Source organism: Stigmatopora argus, chromosome 21 (assembly GCF_051989625.1).
Source record: "Stigmatopora argus isolate UIUO_Sarg chromosome 21, RoL_Sarg_1.0, whole genome shotgun sequence".
Taxonomy (NCBI): Eukaryota; Metazoa; Chordata; class Actinopteri; order Syngnathiformes; family Syngnathidae; genus Stigmatopora; species Stigmatopora argus.
In genome coordinates this window covers 3,108,415-3,127,446 of record NC_135407.1, presented here as the reverse complement: position 1 = coordinate 3,127,446, position 19,032 = coordinate 3,108,415, and the positions used below count along the sequence as shown (strand labels likewise).

The window sequence follows — 19,032 nt, the reverse complement described above, 5'->3', positions numbered from 1 at the left end:
ACCTGCATGAAAGGGTTCATCTCAGTGAAAAATGGCAGTTTGTCACGCTCACCATTAATCGCGATTCATTCAAAACACGATTAATCGCCATCGTCCATCACCGTCAATGTGAATGACCACCTAAAATATTTCGACCTTTAAAGTGAAATATGAGTAAACTGCAGGTGAGCAGCAAATCTTTCACGTGCCACTAGAGGGCACCATCGTATCCACACTTGGGAAATCACTTCAAAAGATTTTATAAAAAAAGTTTCTATCAATCTAGAAAAAAAAATACTTCTCCCACCTCCCGCCCTCTTTCTTTTCTTTTCCGAGGTGCCCTCCTACTCCCTCTTCTGTCCTCCCCTACAAACCCATGCACGGTATGACACACTAACTCACTTCTCATTCACCTCTTCACCCAACATCACTCCCTTTTTTTAAAATTAAAAAAAATTAACCCCTTCAGTATGCTGTGGAAGGCCCGGAACAAGACTGATGCCATGCAGGTATCTGAATAGATTATTTCATTATATGTATATATTAGTACTGTTGAATTTAGTTTAAAAAAAATTCTAAAAAAACATGACTTCAATTATCTGAGTTTAAAAAAAATGAATGAAAAACTTTTTTTATCCAAGAAATTTGGAAATATAATGCAATTTTTTTTTGAATTTGTAAAGTGTGTGGGAATGCACTAATTCCAAGAATATAGTATCTCTTTAAGAGAAGTGGACCCTCTCGACCCCTCCCCTTATTCTAGCAGCTGCAGCAAAGCTATAAGTAGTGCCTTCATGGAGAGCATCCACGCCTCCGTCGATGTTTGCGTGCGCGTGCGCGTGTTTTTTTGTTTTTTGTTTTTTTTTTGCACAAGGAGAAAAAGTCAATAAAGCATCCAGTTCATTCATGGACGCTTGAAACCAAGCCGGATTAACATTTGGACAATTTTGGTCACCACTTGCCAGGTTGAGGGTCTTCTTGGCTTTTTTTATTTTTTATTTATTTGTTTTAATTCGGATTAGGTCCAGATGTTAATCCACACTTATTCGGCTATGGTGAGTTGGACGATTTTTGCAGGTCTTGTAAAAATAATTTTGCATGAAATATAACTTTGATGGGGTTTCTTAAGAGATATCTATGGGATTATTCAGTTATGCAATTGAGGTAAATGTGGTAAAGTGGGTTGTTTATTTTATCATTTTAATGATCAAATGTTAACTGGATTTTTACATTTGAAATTGTTGGATATAGTGTCACAGGATGTCTGCCTCAAATATGGAGCATATTGATCCTGCTGACCCAGCTGTAAAAAAAAAAATCCAATTTTGTCAGGATGTGTGTGAGTTTAAATGCAGTGGATTAAATAGAGTGACCAACTTTTGACACCCACAGAAATAACATTATAAGCAACAATTCTAGGGGAAAAATGTTCTAGCTTTTCAATCGCTGTTTCAACTCATATTTTTGGGGAAGAATACAAAATCGACCTAAGTTTTCTTATATTAAATCTGTTTTTTTCTTCCAGTCATATCGTTACAAATAAACCATAACGTTTAATAAGTCATATCCTTTGCGTTCATTTTTCATTACAATATTTTAACCTTTCAGAGACAGCTAATAGAAAAGTTGCTTCTTCTATAGAAATGGAATAAAAATACTAAACCCTTAATAAAGCAAGTGACTATTTTTGTTGATAAAAAGAAATGATTTTCATTTCAGTCATTATTTTATAATGAAATTAATATGAATGAAACAAAAATACCCTCTTGCTGTTGCCCCAGGTCAAAAAAAAATTCAAAATAGCATTTTAGTCTGCGCGTCAATAGACAACCAATTCTTTTAAAAGGGGAAGACTGTCTTACGTTTCTGTGCCACTGACAGGGCTGGACGTCCAATCTGTGATTTAAAAAAAATCCCTCCTAGTCAAAATGGATTGAACGCCCAGCACTGTCAATAGTAGCCACTGACAACATGATAGTTTCACAAGAAAACAAAACACAAACGTATTATTTTAAAACAAAATAAAACTAGCTCAGTGTTTTTTACATTCATAAACAGGGACTCTTTCATTCAAAAGAAAAAAAAACTGAAACCAGATTTGCATTTGCCACCCCCAAAAAAATATTCAAAAAAGCAAGTGACAACCCAAACCGAGTACCAATAAGAGTTTTCTACATTTTTCATGGGAGTCATTTCAATGAAAGTTGTGTTTTTGTTTTGTTTTAGGATCGCGCAGACGGCCTGAGCAGCTCGTCTCCGAGCGGCCGCCTCTCGCAGCTCTCCAGCCTGAACCAGGCGGCCTACTCGTCGGCGCCGCCGCTGTGCCACACGCCGGCGGCCGACTTCCAGCCGCCCTACTTCCCTCCGCCGTACCCGCAGTCGTCGCTGTCCTACTCGCAGAGCCAAGACTACTCGCACCTGTCGGAGCCCTACACCTCCATCAACTCCCTCCACCAGCACCCCCAAGCCGCCTGGCACTCGCAGAGGTCGCGCTCGGACGAGGCGGGGCTACTTTCGCAAACGCACCGGGCGCTGGGGCTCGACCCCCGGAGGGACTACGCGGCGGCCGCGGCGGCGGCGGCAGCGGCGGCCGTCCCACGCCTGCTACACGGGCTCGGGGAAGGGGCGGCCGCTCTCGGGGAGGGACCCCTCGGGATGCATTTGGGACATCACGGCCTGGACGACCTCCAGGTGAGCTTTTTTTTTCTAAGACCAATTTGACATCCCAAGTTGCCCAAATGACAAGAAAAAATAAAATAGTCGCATTCACAAATTTCGATTAATCGCCAAACTATCAGACAGATGGATCCATTATTAACGCATTCATTGCCAAAGAGCAATCGATTAGAATTTTGAGATTTAAAATCCACATTAAACTGCAAAATTATTAATACCATGTTGCAGTGCCATTGACGGCGATCGACGTCCAATCCATTTGAACTGGGAGGGATTGTGGATGGACCATCCCTTCCCAGTTCAGATGAAGTGGACGTCCATCACCTTCTATGGCAGAGCAATATTCGTTGATAACATTGCTGTGTAAGTGGTATTATTCCAAATGAATGTAAAAACATCTGCTTTTAAATGATAGTTCATATCCCCTCTATCTTGTCAATATTTCATATTTAAAACATTTTGGACAGTTGTATAATTGATTTTCACTTTAAAATCATATTCAGGAAATTCATGTCATCTATATGACCATTACAACTCACTTTAAAATCTTATTCAGACGATTTATGTCATTTATATTCCCAATAATCTATTATTATGAGCGCAAAAATATATATTTGGTGCAATTTCGAGTTCAATACATAAAAAAATGTTCACTTGGGAATATAATGTCATCTTAAATGCACAGTAGCAAAAAAAAAAGATAATTTCCACTAGTTGTGAGCAAAAATAGTGACACTTTACAATTTACAAACATATTTCTACCTTTACATTTTCGCTTAAACTAAGCATTTTGCACATTTTCCCATTTCTCACTGCTCAATAATCTCAAAATCGACGCTCCCATTAAAAAAAGAAAAAAAAACTAAATCCCCTTGTTTTTCACCCAATATTTTTTTCTCGCATCTAACAAAAACAAAGTGACCCTCCCCTTAAAAAAAAGGCTTTTCATCTTTCTTGGCCTTTTTATTGAGCAATTGTGGGGGGCGTCAACTTCCCCCGCGAGTTTGCATGCAGCAGGTGCAGCTGCAGACGCGCATGTTTACCGCAACTAATGGATGTGCACGCTCATTTATGGCGCAAAGAGACGACAAGGGGAGATGGGTGAGGCGGGTGAGGCTGCTAAACGGAGGCCAAGCGCCTCCATTTGATTCATTGACGACGTGTTGCACTTTGAAAGCAACACAATGGAGACGCCTTTTCATGTTCATGAATGCGGCGATTCGCTTAAGTCAAAGTAACGTCAAGATGACTCCTTTCTTATTATTTTTCCGACATTAATGCATGTCAGATTCAATTTTACAGACGATTATCAGATAAAAGTGTTGCTTTTGTATATGGTCATTGAATGCATTGAGTTCTTTTTACTTCTCTGTCAACATTATAAATTGAATGCGCAAATTTTGGAAAACCACGAAACCTTTGAAATGATATTTTGTAAATGCAATTGGGTCAAGGACACAAACGATGCCATTCATTTTGCAAAGTCAAAGTTTTTTGATTATTAATCCAGTAGCACTAAATTAGGACGCATAATTATGAACTCATTCACTGCGATCGACAAGAAAAAATAACTCTCTGCCAATCATTTCGGTCCAAATTGATTGGACGTCTATCGCATCAATGGTGGTGAATGAGCTAAAATACATTACTCCCCTTAAAATACAACTTACCTTGTAGAAAGAAAAATAAATCATTTAATACATCTCTACATTTGTTGGCCATTAATCGCGATTAATCTCAAATGTTGACAGTTGATTTATTGAGGCAGTTCTTTTTTCCCTTGAACAAAGTTTGTAACATATTTTTGGAGGATCAAAATATTGTCGCCAGGGTTGTCAATGAATTAATTGCAACATTTGTGAGTCATTAATCGCGATTAATCTTAATTGTTGACAATTCTTTCATTGGTGGTTTAAATCACAACCTTTTTGGGACTTGTCTTAAATAAATTATTTTGGGAAGCAAAACTGTTGCGTTAGAGTTGTCAATTTAATCGCAATAGTTGTTGGCCAATAATCGTGATTAATCGCAATTGCGTGTTTCATTCATCGAGACATTTTTTTTTCTCGACTTGGCCAAAGTTTGTAATATGCTATTTAAGGGGCAACATTATTTGTATTAATGTTGAATAAATCCCAACATTTGTTATCAACTAATTATGATTAATTCTAAGTGCATATAATTCATTCCACGCGACATTAAACTACATTTTCCTCCAAAGTTTGTGACAGACTACTTGTCAAAGAATTAAATGCAACCGTTTGTCATTAATTGCGATTGCACATGATCCATTTATCAAATAATAAACAGATTGAACTTCTATCACTGTCAAAAACGGAAACGTGATCATTCACTGCCAGCCATCGTACAATGATGTGCATTTTTATATTTTGGAGTGTGTGTTATAAGGCCATTGTATAAATGATAGTGACTTTGTGTCTGACAGGGGATGGAGGAAGGATCAGCCTTGGGCATCCTGGACCACTCTGTCATTAAAAAAGGTAAGTTCCATATGTGTGTGTGTGTGTGTGTGTGCACCTATATGATGGTGCTATACATGCTGAAGGGCTTTTTGTGTTTGGTAATGGCGCTCTGACACACACACACACACACACACTATAAATAATTCTGTTTTGCGATTTCATTTGAAGTCAAGAAGTCCTCTAATACTCAGCTGCAGACTTCAGCCCAAAGGCACACATTCTTAATGAACTGTTCATGGTCATATGAGAGAAAGAGAGGACAGGATAGAGAAGTGGGGCAAGGAAGAAAAAAAATGGGATGATAAAAGCAGTGGGGGGAATTTGAAGGGCTGGTGTGTTAATATTGCCGATATTGAGTGGTAGGGTTTTGGTTTTGGGTGGTTTTTTTGTGGGGGAATTAGACGATGCTGTGGGACAGTTAGAAAAGTTGAGAAAGGTTGAAGCCGGTGGAATGTGGTGCAAATAAATAATAATAATGCAGCAAAAACAATATTGACAATGCCTTGAATAGTTTTCTATGCAGGGGTAAAATATGGCGCGAGTGTAGTAAACAATACGAATATATGTTCAGAAAATGATGTTGCATTCATTCAACACAAACACACAAAATAGTTGACACTTAAAATAGGGGAGATTATTTTTTTGGGTCATTTAAGAAGTTAAATTGTTGGCAATTAAAATGATCTCTAAATGTATTTTATTTTTTAAATTGTGATAATATTTAACTCTAAACTGGGAAGGCTGGCCATGAATGTTCACGTTTCAGTGCCATTGGATTGGGATTGGACGTCTAGCGGCGGTAATGTTAGCCAGTGGTTTAAACGATGTAGTAGTTTAAAAAAACATTGTGATTGGAATTGTTGATAAGGTCAATGTAATGAAATGCTAAGGTAATATTAGCTAGTTCATTAATAAGTGGCTGTTGGGTATGTATGAAACTAAATAGTGAAAACATGAAGAATGAACTGCTCATTTGTGCCAAGGTACCGCTGCAGTGTAAATAAATACCTTTTTCCTCTTTGGCTTTTTTCCAGTTCCCATCCCATCCAAGCTGAATGGTTCGGTCTTGTCCGCTTTGTCTCTGGGCAAGGACGGGCTAGGGATGGGCTCCGTGTCCAACCCGGCCGAGGTCTTCTGTTCGGTACCGGGTCGCCTGTCGTTGCTCAGCTCCACCTCCAAGTACAAGGTCACCGTCGGGGAGGTGCAGCGGCGACTCTCTCCGCCCGAGTGCCTCAACGCCTCCTTGCTGGGTGGCGTCCTTCGCAGGTGAGCTCAAAACGAGTGTCAAAGATCACCTTTTAGTGCAACTGACTGTGATGGAATGATGGCTGACAGTTCTCCGAGTCCAAATGGATTGGACATCTATAGTAGTGAATGAGCTGAAAAGTGAACTGCCAAAAAAGAAAACTGACTTTTGTGTATGTTTTTAGCAGATGAACACAGTACTTCTTTTGCCAATGAAGATTAATCACGATTAATCGTAACAACATGTAAATGGTTTGTACCTCAAAAAATCTGTCAAACTTTGGTCAATTGAAAAAAATAAATCACAATTCAATGTTTCAATGAATAAATCCATAAGGATGTTACAAATAACAACCAAAAGTTGCTATTCATTTGCTGAGAGCAGTTATTCAGGGCAGTGTAATTTGATGTCTTGTTAAAGCAATCATTGAGATTAATTGTGATTAATTCATTGCCTGCCGTTGACATCGACACACATCCATTTGATTTTGACTGGGGGGAAAAACCCTGTGAATTTTTAGTGCCGAGTAATTACAAACAAATGTTGCGATTAACTCGTCGACAGCCCTAGTTAAAATGCTCGACGGTCATAATAAAACTTCTGAATGGGATTGAATCGTTGGCTTTTCATGACCACCGAGCCATTCCCGCTCCGGCACTGGAGGCAATTTCTAATGTTAGCGACTCGCACCGACGAATTTGAAAGCCCACGTGTCTGCCAAGTCCGTCCGGAGCGCTTTGAGGATGTCTTCCGACTAAAAGCACTCCCACAAAGTAAGTGTGAGGTCAGAGCTCGAGGACCCAAAATGGGTCATGGGACTAAAATCACAAGAGAAAGCAGCGGTTTAATGAAGTCGGGGCCTGGAGGCGGGAAAGAAAACTCATGGATTTGCCTCATTAAAAGGATCTAAAGGGAAAGTTTCTTTCTCCTACGCTATGTGTCATAGCCTGACGCAAAAAGGGGGGACTATCAAGGAGGGACGGACGGACGCCAGTCACGTTGGAGCGTGGACAGATCGGGGGAGCGTTTGCTAAAAACGGCTTTCTGTCTTCCCTCGCCCTCAGGGCCAAGTCCAAGAATGGTGGGCGCTGTCTGAGAGAGCGTCTGGAGAAGATTGGCCTCAACCTGCCCGCCGGGCGCCGCAAGGCCGCTAACGTCACGCTGCTGACATCCTTAGTGGAGGGTAAGGCGCACGCTACTCTTAAGTGCATTTTCACCGTGACTAAAGCGTGAGGTTTCATTTAGGCGAGGCCGTCCATCTGGCCAGGGATTTCGGCTACGTGTGCGAGACCGAGTTCCCAGCCAGAGCCGCCGCCGAGTACCTGTGCAGGCAAAGCGACCCCGACCAGCTCCCCACGCGGCGCAGCATGCTGCTCGCCACCAAGTGAGTTTCACGGCCCGTTGTCGACGGCCATCGACGTCCAATCTATTTTCACAAGGAGGGACGAGTGAACATTAGTTGACGCATTTCAGTGCCGTTGAGGGCATTAGAATTGATAGATTAACCATACATTCACGCGATAGATCGTGTTTCAGTTACATTGACTGCATTCGAATCCATAGATTAATCTCAAAATGACTCAATATCATCTGTCAAATGCATATCATTATTTAACTTTTCTGCAGATTAATCTATCATGAACTCATTCACTGCCAATGTTTCAAACATTGACAGCATTAGAATTGAAAGATTATTCACCAAATTAAATTAATCGCAATGACATTAACATTTTCCGTTTGATAAATGGGAAAATTGATCTTAATCTATCATGAACTCATACACTGCCAATGATCATATTTCAATACCTTGATGCTGTTAGAATTTATAAACGCAAAATAGACTATTCCCAATGTTACTCGACAGATTCATCGATTAATCGCAATTATTGAATAATTACACGAGTGCTGCCGCCTTCTGAAAAAAGACAGTTTGCAATTAATCGCAACCGCTTGCGATTAATCGCCATTCGCTCATCAAGACAACGTTTTTTGGTGCTTGACTAAAGCTTGTAAATCTCCAGGGAGATCTGCAAGGAGTTTGTGGACCTGATGTCCCAAGACCGCTCCCCGCTGGGGGGCAGCCGACCTACGCCGTGCTTGGAGCCCAGCCTTCAGGGCAACCTCACCCACTTCAGCCTGCTGACCCACGGCTTCGGCACCCCGGCCATCTGCGCCGCGCTCTCCGCTTTCCAAAGCTACCTGATGGAAGCCGTCAAAATGCTGGACAAAGCAGACGGCGGTGGCAAAAGCCACCATGACAAGGAGATGAAACATCGTAAATAGGTGCGGAACTTTGGACAAAAGCACGTTTGCGACTTCAAATGGACCTCTTTTCACTAGCATCCACATCGGGATGAACTCCTACGTATGGCAGTATTCTTTGTTTTTGAAATCACGTGTCGGGGAAGTGGATTTTTTTTTGTTTTTTTTTTCCCAAAAAGCCATATCGGAGGCGTCAACATTTTTGCTCTCAGAAGAAGTCGCATGTTTGCTTTCAGTGGACGGAAAGCATTGAAAAAAATTTGTGCAGCTCAAAATCGACAACTGGGCTTTCTCTGTATTGTGTATAGAAGTGATGAGCAAAAATCTTTTTGTACTTTGTGTGGATGGTAATTATTAATGTTATTACTGTTGTTATTGTATTACAGTATAAATGTAATATATTATTAAAAAAAGAAGAAAGCATCACTATTTTTTCTTGTTGGTCACACTTAAAACGCTTCGTTCCTTATTGTGGGCAGCCATTTTAGCAATGAAATGGATATTTAAATCAATTCATTATTTAAATAGTATATTTTAAACCCTTAATTCTCTTAACGTCATATTAAAATGTGTATTTTTCCTGTTTTCTATATTTTCTTTTTATCTTTAAACGTTTTTTTTCATAGATAATTTTGGAATTTATATTTATAAATCATATACATTTATTTGCTTACAAATTATAAACAACTTACCCTTGTCAGGGACGTGGGGGTGCTGAAGCCTATCTCAGCTGACATGGAGCGGAAGGTGAACGACACCCTAGACTGGTCGCAAGTCAGAAACAGAAAACCCTTGGCACTCACAATCACATCTATCAATATTATGCATTCCTCTTATATTTGAAGTTTATTCTTAAATTTTAAATCTACCCATCCAGGGGTTACATTTAAAGCTCAAGTCTTGAATAAACTCCCACCCCTGAAACTTTCACTTCCACAAAAGTACAAGCCTTCAATGACAGCTAACTCATTCCAGCTCTAACTTTTCTGAGTTAAAATTTGGAACACGGTGAGACTACGGCATTCCAAAAAGAGACTCCCGAGGTTTGGGCTCCATCTGCAGCCTTGAACACAATACCTGGGTGGGCACAAGCCGAGGCATGACCCCCCGTGTCCAATAAGCCCCATCTGTTTGGGAGTCACCTGGACCACCAAACACTATTCCATCCTTATCTCTCTCGCTCTCTCCCTCTCTGTCTCTCTCTTATTACTCCTAACCTCCGCGACGCTCTCACAAAAAACTGGCCCCCCCAGAACCCCCCCACCGCTGCGCCTCCCTCTATCTGACACTCAGCAGGGCCGCTCTACATCTCGGCGTGCGCGCCCGCGGGCAAACATATGCCGCTCTTCCCGTCAAGAAGATTCCGGTGTGTTTGCGAGAGGAGGGATTGTTTAATGTTTATTAATCACCTGTCTGCCGAACGGGGAGGCGAGACGACGGCGCGTCTATTTATTGACGGTGCCAGATTGTGCGAGTTTTATATTTACGGGGAAAGAAAAAGGTTTGGGGAGCGTGGGTGTCAAAGTCAAGGCTAGGGGAACTGATGCGGACGACTACGGAATTTTCGGGGTCAATTTAAAAATTGCTCTTTTTAGACACTCGAACATTGATTGACCAAAAATAATCACTAGTGGGGGGCAGCGAACAAGCGCCAACCCTCCCGCTTCAAATGGGATGAGACATCTAGTGCCGTCGATAGCAGACAAAGATTAAGAGAGCTAAAAAAAATCGTTGTCCCCCTTTTTTTAAATTAGTTAATAAAGCTAAAATATTTGTCTTCACTAAAAAGTCATTTAAAAAAATAAAAAAATAGAGTGGATATTCAAAAAACCTACACAGGTTTGTAAACATTAGTGTTCTCTTTTTTAAAAAGAGTTGTTCCTCTTAATAATCCGTTTTTAAGATTAGAATAGATTAATCATGGTCTAATTATTTTGCATTAAACAAACACCTGGCCTTTGCAAAGGGGTGAGTAGACCTATTTTCATTGTACATTGCCTCTGAGGGTAATTTTAACTATGATGTGCCCCGACTAAAATCAATTTAACACCCCTGCTCTAAATCAATTGACTCAACTTTAAGATGAATAAATTTCCATATGAATGCACAAATATTATATAGGTCAAAATGCTAAGACTATGCAGAAATAGTGATTATAAAACAAGATTTCTGGCAAAACCCTAACTGCATAAAGTAATATTTTAGCGATGACATTCTAATTATTTGCGGGAATAAAATGCTAATTAAAGTAAAATGCCCGGGTTACATTTTTTAGTACTCCGCTCTATTTATAAAAAAACAAAAACAAAAACAGCGCTATTTAGAAAGTTTATCTTGCTTATTTGTCACTCCGTCCTTCATTCTATTTGTTGTTTAGCACGTGAACAAGCATGAGCTCGAGTCCACTGTCTGAATTCAAGTGCAAAAGTACACAGCCGGCAGCGTTGCACATGAGTAAACTAGAAAACCTACGGAAAAGCACCAGAGGGACGGAGCGTCAATCTCTCAACTACGCGTCACTTTTTATTGGATAGAACAAGGAGGTCAGCGGTAGAAAAAAAAAAGAAAAGGAAAAAGGGAACGGTCACTTGGTGGGAGAGATCTTCTCCAGGTCATGGATGCCCTCTTTGTCAATCAGGCGGACGGTGAAGGAAGGGAGGTTGAGGATGAAGCGCTTGTTAAGCTGAGGAGAAAAAAGACAAAGTCACATGAGTGCCAAATGAGGGGAAAGTTAACGAGGAATTGGAAGGAAAAAAAACTGACTTCTTCGATGCATTTCTTCAAGATATCTACTGCTTCTTCACGGGTTAAATCTAGAAGAAAAGATGAGTCAAAAAAAAAAAGAGGAAAAGAAAAAGTACAAACGTACCCGGTCTATAGTAGCGGTCGAGAATGGAGAGCGTGAGGAAGGCGCCGTAGCCGTGGGCGGCGAAGGGGGCTTTGGCCAACGACGACAGGTAGTCCATGTAGTAGAGGCCGGGCCCGTCGGCGTCGTCGTAGCCCGCTAGCAGCAAGTTCACGTGATACGGCGTCTGTAAATGCAGGTGGGGAAAAAAATGTCACCGCGTGTCGGGGTTGAAATGATTGGGAGGTTCGTAAAATTCATATTTCGTACAGGTTAAAGAGAATTATAAGATATTTGTTAAATTGCTAAAAAAAAATGTACAAAAAACACAATGCTTATTTTTTTGTGGGGTGCGGGTTCTGAATTTATGAATAAAAATGCACATTTAGTAGTTTGATAAAGACTGGCATATGGAAAATTTGTAGTACTTCTGAGGTATGTATTTACACTCCAGCAGTACCTTGGCACAAATGAGCTGTTGCTTGTTGACCTTTTCACTAGCTCCCCTATAAAATACATATAAGCTCATTGCCTTTGACGGCTTAAAAACAACCATTTAAGTATTATTACTAAATATTAATTAATTGCAGAAGTCCTTCATTTCACTGTAATTAAGTAATTCCCTGCCACTGACAATGACAGGCAACCAATCGATTTAAACAGGATGATCATGATTCAGGGTCAATGACGGTAATATATGTCCTAACCATTTTAACTGGGAGTCACTCCCATTCAAAATGCATTGGTCGTCTATCCCGTCAATGTCACCTTATAAGTTAAATCACTTTTAAAGCAACTCTGCTTCATGAATCACTCCATCAGTGGCAGCCAAATCAACTGATAGTGATAAACTCCCTCTTTAGGCTCAAAATTCTGAGTTTTTATTTCAACCTTTTATCTTGTTTCTATGTGCATTCACACAAACGCGTGTGTATTGGGGTGTTGATCAGTTGATGCATATTGTTTGTTAATATAAACCGAGGTGTGAGTTCAGGTGGCGGGCCTAACAAGGTGCTTTTGAGGTGACACGGGAAGGTTATTTTCATATTATTGTTACATTGTAACCAGTCAGGCAGGTGTCTAGTGGGAGGGGGTGATGCCACGAGGGGGTTCTCACTCACACACACTTAACACCCGCACTAAAACCAGCTCCGCGGGGGATATAACAATCATCCCCCTCGTGGCAAATAGAACGCCAACACAGGCGCATAAATAAGCAGGTCAAACGCCGGTGCGGCGCCGTGTGAGTCGGGTCGCTGTTTTTTGTTTTCGTGTCCGCGGACAATTCTTTGTCTGTAGAGCGTATAGGCTGGGAGATGTTTTGAAGCCTCCAAATTGCTTTTTTTTTAATTGAGGGGAGAAACGGGCGGACTGGAGGGAGAGAGCGGGGAAAATGCAAGCGAGGGGGAGCGCGTGGAGCGACTTTAGAAGTTTTTAATGAGGCCTGGCGTGACTTGGGGGCGAAGGAGGAGAAATGAACGAGGAGGGGTGCGATGGAGGAGGCAACAGGGGGATGACTTCCAGCAGATGTCACACTGAAAGTAACTAAACCCCCCCGAAAAAACACAATTCAGCCCCGTGCCAATGTCACGCAGATTGACGTCCAATTCATCTTAACAACGATGGGTTGGCAGCGACTCAGCAATTTCCAAATCAAAAGGAAGAAAAACAACAGTCTCAAAATGAAATGGTGTGACATCTCCCCAAAACAATGGTACATAATATTTTCATTATGAGGAAAACAAAGCAGTATTTTAATGTCAACAAAGCCGTATTTTCAAATCTGCTGGTGAAGCCCCGACATAACAGTCTCATTTGGTCCTGCTGGGAAAAGTGTCCGTCTCTTTTCCCTTGCCCTTGAGAAGAGGACTGCGCAGGAAGAAGTCCGTCCCATGACTTGATTTATAGCTTTACTACTTATTGAAAAATGCTTACAACACATATAGAATATTACCTAATAATTCTAACAGGTGTACTGTCGTCGATGGACGTGAACATGTTGCCAAGTGGCATTGGCCAATTTCAAATGTAACCATTCGTGACAAAGTTTGTTCAAGTCAAGCAAGTTTTGATTTAATGTCTCCATAAACGAACTGCAATTAATAGCGATTAATTTAGACAATACTAATACATATATCGATATATACCATTTTGAAATAGCGCGATTAATCAGTGAATATGGGGATTAATTTGTTGATCATGATCACTAATAGCACTCCCAGCTCAAAAGAATTAGACATCTTTTGCGTCAATGGCCTCTAACGAGTTAAAAATAATAATCTAACAACCATGAACAAAATTGTCCACATTCAGAAAAATAACATATTTTAGACTGGAGTAAGCAAAAAAAAAAGAAAACCTAAATGGACTTTGTGATTTAATCAGTGACCCACACAAGATGGCGGACGAGGCAGCTACTCATCAACCCGTCCTTGTCTATTCAGCAGCAGTTTCAACAGTTTTGTCTCTTTTGGCTCAAGTACAATTCTCATTACTGATGCAGGCTCATCCGAGCCTGCGGTGAAAACTTTTTCCCGCGATTTTTCTTCTTTTGTCTCGCTCTCCCCGAAGCTAGCGTAACTGAGCTTCTCCCGAGATTAACAACAAAGTCAGGTTGTCTTGCTAAACGGCAGGTCGGCACGCACAATTTCACTTGAAGAAAGTCCTTTTTTCCTCCCCCCCATTCGGACACACTCTGCCGGCAAAAATGAACGACTCTTTCAGATAGAGTATGACATCGGTCTGTAGAACGCATCCCCCAGGGAATAAAACCTCCCGAATTAACGATATGGCAGCGATTAATTTATCAGTCGCCAGTTTTTTAACCTCGGGGCTCGGCTACGCTTGCAGCGCGGTGATCATTTTTGCGGTCGGATGCGCTCGAAAGAAACAAATACGCAGTTAAATCCTCTTCTACCGCCAGCTAAATAGGAATCTGTTTGGATTTAATGAAATTAATTAAAAGCAATTTTCAAATATTTGGGACAGTTGCCCAGACGGCGAACAGAAAAGAGGTTAGCGCTATAGACAGCTTCATGGAAATCAATAAGTAATGTTTTCTTCCCAAAACATCTTCAAGTCAAGGTCCGTGAGTGTACATATAACAATTCACAGCTAATCTGTTTTCTATTACTGTCCCATAAAACCAACATTAACTATTCATTTATAATTAAGATGGATCAGAGAAAAAAAATGTTTATCCAACATGATTTGCAAACGTCCAGATACTACTCTGGAGGTTGAGAGGAAACATAGCTGGAGGAAGATGTGGGTTGCTGCTTGTAAAAAAGAAAAAAGAAAAGAAATAAATAAATACTTTTCAACACTCCCGAGAACACGGCATTGATAAATCCGGGGCTCACAAAACCAGTCATAACCGAGAGGCAGAAAAATAAAGATTTTCTTGCGGCGGATGACGAGACATGAATAAAAATGTTCTCCTGTTCAAAGTTTGCTAACCTTGACGGAATTCAAATGATCACGTAGACTATTTCCATGTGTAAATTATCGAGCAGTTTAGGTACGCTTTCACCGAGCCAGTTTCTATGTATTTTATTACGTTTTCATAAAAGGACGAACTTAGGGCAGCCACATCGATTTTTTTAATCAAAATGATCATCCCTTTGTTTGTTCTTGATTAATTTGATGACTAAAACAGATAATTACCTCCATCGATTGAAGGTGATGTTATCTATTATTATAACTATCTTGTATTTTTTTTCTAAATTAAACAAAAGAACAAATATTCATTAATTTATTTTCTGATTCGCTTATTTACGTATCAAATATATTTTTATTTCCATCCTATTAAACAAAACAGTTCCATAATATTTACCATCCCAGCTTTTGTTATCGTATATTTTTGGTTCCAAGTACTGAAAATGCCCACAGTGAAACAAAAGTTTTAAAAAAATGCATTTCCTTCTAAGGCGCTTTTAACAAATTCCCCTAAGATTTTTTTTCCATATTTAAAAAAAGTAAAACACAAAAAAATATGGTTATTCTTTTCATTTACTAACAATTTAAATCATTTTTGGGAGGAAAAAAAGACTTCATAATTTTAAAACTCATCGCAAAAATAAACAGTGAGTCGCCAACTACCCAAATAATCGTTCATGGCAGCCGTGTAGTAATTGTCTAGTTATGATAGCAAATTCATGTGTATTTTGACTTTGGCTGGTTCTCACACTCTAGCCCGTACAGTACGTGTCCACTGAGTATACCTGAGTATACGGCATGCCTAGTGGGACCTACCAAGCGACGCTAATTGTTTTTTCTAATTAATTTCACCCTTCTGCTTTTGTTAAAAGAAGCAGCTGTGCAGGTCTTAAATTAGAGGGAGCGTCACATCAGTAGACAATCTTTTTTTAGACCCTTCAACCCAATGACAGCAAAAGACGTCTCATCCATTTGAACTGGGAGAGCCGTCGACGCAGCCCCTCCCAGTTCAAATGGTCCATCATCGTCAATGGCGCGTAAAGTGTTGAATTACCCTGCTTCGAAGGTAGTCTGCGAGGTTCTTTCGCGTGAAGTTTGCAGCGGCTGCCGGGCTGAGCTCGTACCCTAAAAGAACAACAATCAAATGTCAAAATCCAGCTTGGACTTGTGCTGGGAAAACAATTTCAAGTGGATACCGTTTCGCATTTTGTAAAGCTGAACATTCTTCTGGATGTACTCTGCAAACTGCACTGTGTCTCCTGCTTCTCCCACACAGAGCAGCAAGATCTTCTCGCTTAGTTTGAACATCTTGTCATCGTCTGGAATACAAAAAATTGTCATAGATGACACGGTTTGCATTCAAATGTAATGTTGGTGTTTTACTACTGTGCTAACATTCATAATGTGCAAAGTAAAAAGAGACAAACTATTGATAGACTGCGTTAAAAACAATTTGTGCTACTTCAATTCTAATGTTTTGCAGAAAAAAATAACAATATATTTCCCATTTTGTTTACCAACTCAAGACTAATAGAAAAATAAGCATGTACTAGCTCACTTTCGTTACCATTTTACCACAAACGTGACCAACAAAGCAATGTACATATTTCAGGCATTCTTTAAGTTATATAAGTTTTTAGCGCCGAAAACCACATTGTAGACGAAAAAGACGAATCCAAACAACCAATATGTCATCCTTACGGCTCGAGCGTTTAACAGCTTCACTAGCCAGATATAAAATAAAAAATAGAAACAATGAATACTTAGAATAAGATTTCATTAAACAACACCGCAATTGAAAATACACTAAACTATTTTGGTATGTTAAAAAAACGACCATTTTCACTGCGTGCTAATGCTAAGCTAATACATCGTCACCTACCGTGTTTCATCTTAATGATGCTGTTGACTGATACATTATCAGCAGCGACGAGAACAAAGTCCGGCCCCTGCATTCCAATTAAGTATTCCATTCTTTATTACGATATCTGGTTTGATATACAGTCTGAAATAGAGAAAGAAACAGGCGCCTCTCTCCTCGTTTAGCCAGATTACACAGCAAAAGTTGCAAGCGATCGGCGCAAATTTGTGACGTCAGGTGATTTAGGATGACGTATTTTTCACGCGCCTTGGGCGGGCATTTTGAGCGGACTTTCTAGCCTTGTGCGGAAATACACACTACTTCTCGTTGTGTTTTACTCCTAAAAGTGGATTGGATTTTCTTTTTCTGCACGAACGAAAAGACTAACTCCTCGGATTGTGAAGAAAATGGCTAATTCTGGTCAATTAAACAACTCCACGCAGAGAAGAAGGTCTCCGCGACTGACTTCTCCTTTGGTAAATACGGCAAACAACATGGCGGGTGACAGCAGTGCTCCCGTCAACAAGCGTTTTACTGTGAGGAAAATAACGCACAGAAAAACAGCTCCAACACCCGAAAACGGCAAGGAAAACACACCGAGACGCTCAAAGGGAAGCCAGGAGAAAAAGCAAAAGGTGTCTCCCCCTGGTTCTACCCGGCGAGGGCGGTCGTCCGGTGCTAACAAGGCCGCTGTGCCCTCACCCATCCTTCAGCCGTCAACGCTGGTGCAGACTCCCCCCTCGAAGCCGGGAGACGAGGAGTGGTCACGGAAGGTTCGGCGCTCCTACACCAGAACCAGCGACAAGTCCTTCGGTAGCCCCGACGCCCGAGAGACTCTTTTCGGGTTCGAAACGTTGCAGACCCCCATAGTTGGGGCGCCGGTCAGGCGGGTTAAGACGCCTCTGGAGCTTTCGAGTACCGCGTCGGGGCTCGGTTCGTTCATTCTGGACGCCGAGGACTCTGTCACCGACCTCGACATCCCCGGGGTGGCGTTGGTGAAGCCAAAGAGGAGCCGCAGGAAGGTCCAGAAGATAGACGAGACGGAACTGGACGCACTTTCGGCGAAAATGAACGCAGAGTTCCATGAAGCCGAACAGTTCGAGTTGGTCGTGGAGTAACATTGCAACTGATGTGTTTACTGACGTGTTGTAAAATCAGTAAAGTAGAAAAGGACACACCTGTTTCCACCCCAATCTGTTTTGACTTATAGGGAAAGTGTATATAATCGTTGAAATAAGGACTAAATGTTTGTGTTTTTTCGCGGTTAGCTGTGTTATTTAGTCAAACATAAATACAGTTGGGAAATTTCAAAGTTTAAGTACTTTTCTATCACCTCATATTTCTGTGACTGGAAAGTCCAATTCATAATGTTTGATGGTTACTTTGCATCTGTTCATGAATAAATATTCCAAAGTTCTGTCAATAAATGAGTGATTTGCATTACAAAATATGAACATCAATTGATTGCACTGAAAATAAATATGCAGTAAAATGATTTTTGCTGCCATTGACACCGATAGACGTCCAATCCACTTTGACTGGAATGAAGAGTGGATGTCTAGCTAGCATTGTCATTGCCACCAAAAAATGAATATCAAAGCCACTTCTGAATCAGGTTTGGTAAGCTAAGATTCAATTGTTTGAGAGGTATTTTTAATAGAATGAATAGAAAAATAAAGATTTGATTTCACAAACTAGAGGAGCAGTTAGAGACTAAAAAAAAATCATAAATGATGCCATATTTTTGCGTAGGCATCCAATCTCAAAGCATTGCCATTCGGCTGACCTCTTTGACCTTATCACCCCAAAATGTAATCACCTGTTCTGACGTCCAATCCAGTCGAAAGGAATTGGACGTCAACTGCGTAATGATCACAAAACACTATGTTTCTCCATCTTTAATTTTTGGCATATTCCAAACAAGTGTCACCAAAGCCACACGACAGCAGATGTCAACAAACATTTTTTTTTTAAAAGCTCCCTTTTCCTGGCATGCTGATTTTTGGAGCAGGCATACAGGCAGGGTGTCTCTTTCCAGACCCCCCTACCACCACCCCTCACCCCTTTGCCTTCCTCCCCCCATTTGGACCGAGGGCAGTTGTCGCCGGTTCAGCTTGACTGCTTCGTTAGGGCTCATCATTTGCATTCAGATTAATTATCTAATTACTGACAAATGTCCGGCGGCCAGCCCGCGCTCGGGCTCGTCATCTCGCAGCCTGTAATTATTTTAATCATTTACATT

At 40.8% G+C, this 19,032-nt stretch overlaps 3 protein-coding genes across 4 annotated transcripts; 2 read left to right on the top strand and 1 right to left on the bottom strand.

Annotated features, from left to right (window-relative positions):
• The first annotated feature begins 379 nt into the window (after positions 1 to 379).
• Positions 380 to 9,072, top strand: tfap2e (transcription factor AP-2 epsilon). 2 transcript variants are annotated; one of them, XM_077590657.1, is made up of 7 exons: positions 380 to 488; positions 2,206 to 2,670; positions 5,102 to 5,156; positions 6,173 to 6,404; positions 7,449 to 7,567; positions 7,630 to 7,768; positions 8,406 to 9,072. In XM_077590657.1, exons 1-7 carry the CDS (start codon positions 450 to 452, stop codon positions 8,665 to 8,667), a joined length of 1,311 nt encoding a protein of 436 aa, XP_077446783.1. In that variant the 5' UTR covers positions 380 to 449; the 3' UTR covers positions 8,668 to 9,072. The 2 variants fall into 2 exon arrangements, with proteins under 2 accessions (XP_077446783.1, XP_077446784.1); XM_077590658.1 differs by lacking the exon at positions 380 to 488 and adding an exon at positions 803 to 1,034.
• Positions 9,073 to 11,149: 2,077 nt separating this feature from the next.
• On the bottom strand, positions 11,150 to 17,031 carry psmb2 (proteasome 20S subunit beta 2). The gene is made up of 6 exons (XM_077590661.1): positions 16,812 to 17,031; positions 16,126 to 16,248; positions 15,984 to 16,054; positions 11,516 to 11,678; positions 11,410 to 11,459; positions 11,150 to 11,329 (listed from the first exon to the last, which is right to left on the bottom strand). The coding sequence occupies exons 1-6, from the start codon at positions 16,900 to 16,902 to the stop codon at positions 11,231 to 11,233; spliced, it is 597 nt and encodes a 198-aa protein (XP_077446787.1). The 5' UTR covers positions 16,903 to 17,031; the 3' UTR covers positions 11,150 to 11,230.
• cdca5 (cell division cycle associated 5) lies at positions 17,012 to 18,307 on the top strand. The gene has a single exon (XM_077590659.1). It carries the CDS (start codon positions 17,198 to 17,200, stop codon positions 17,906 to 17,908), a length of 711 nt encoding a protein of 236 aa, XP_077446785.1. The 5' UTR covers positions 17,012 to 17,197; the 3' UTR covers positions 17,909 to 18,307.
• Positions 18,308 to 19,032: the final 725 nt, after the last annotated feature.

Coding starts and splice junctions, on each gene's coding strand:
- psmb2 (XM_077590661.1), bottom strand. CDS start 16,902: ATGGAATACTTAATTGGAATGCAGGGGCCGGACTTTGTTCTCGTCGCT. Junction 16,055..16,125: donor GCTTTACAAAATGCGAAACG/GTATCCACTTGA, acceptor TTGTTCTTTTAG/GGTACGAGCTCAGCCCGGCA. Junction 11,679..15,983: donor CAGACTACCTTCGAAGCAGG/GTAATTCAACAC, acceptor CTGCATTTACAG/ACGCCGTATCACGTGAACTT.
- tfap2e (XM_077590657.1), top strand. CDS start 450: ATGCTGTGGAAGGCCCGGAACAAGACTGATGCCATGCAG. Junction 489..2,205: donor ACAAGACTGATGCCATGCAG/GTATCTGAATAG, acceptor GTTTTGTTTTAG/GATCGCGCAGACGGCCTGAG. Junction 7,568..7,629: donor GCTGACATCCTTAGTGGAGG/GTAAGGCGCACG, acceptor GGTTTCATTTAG/GCGAGGCCGTCCATCTGGCC.
- cdca5 (XM_077590659.1), top strand. CDS start 17,198: ATGGCTAATTCTGGTCAATTAAACAACTCCACGCAGAGAAGAAGGTCT.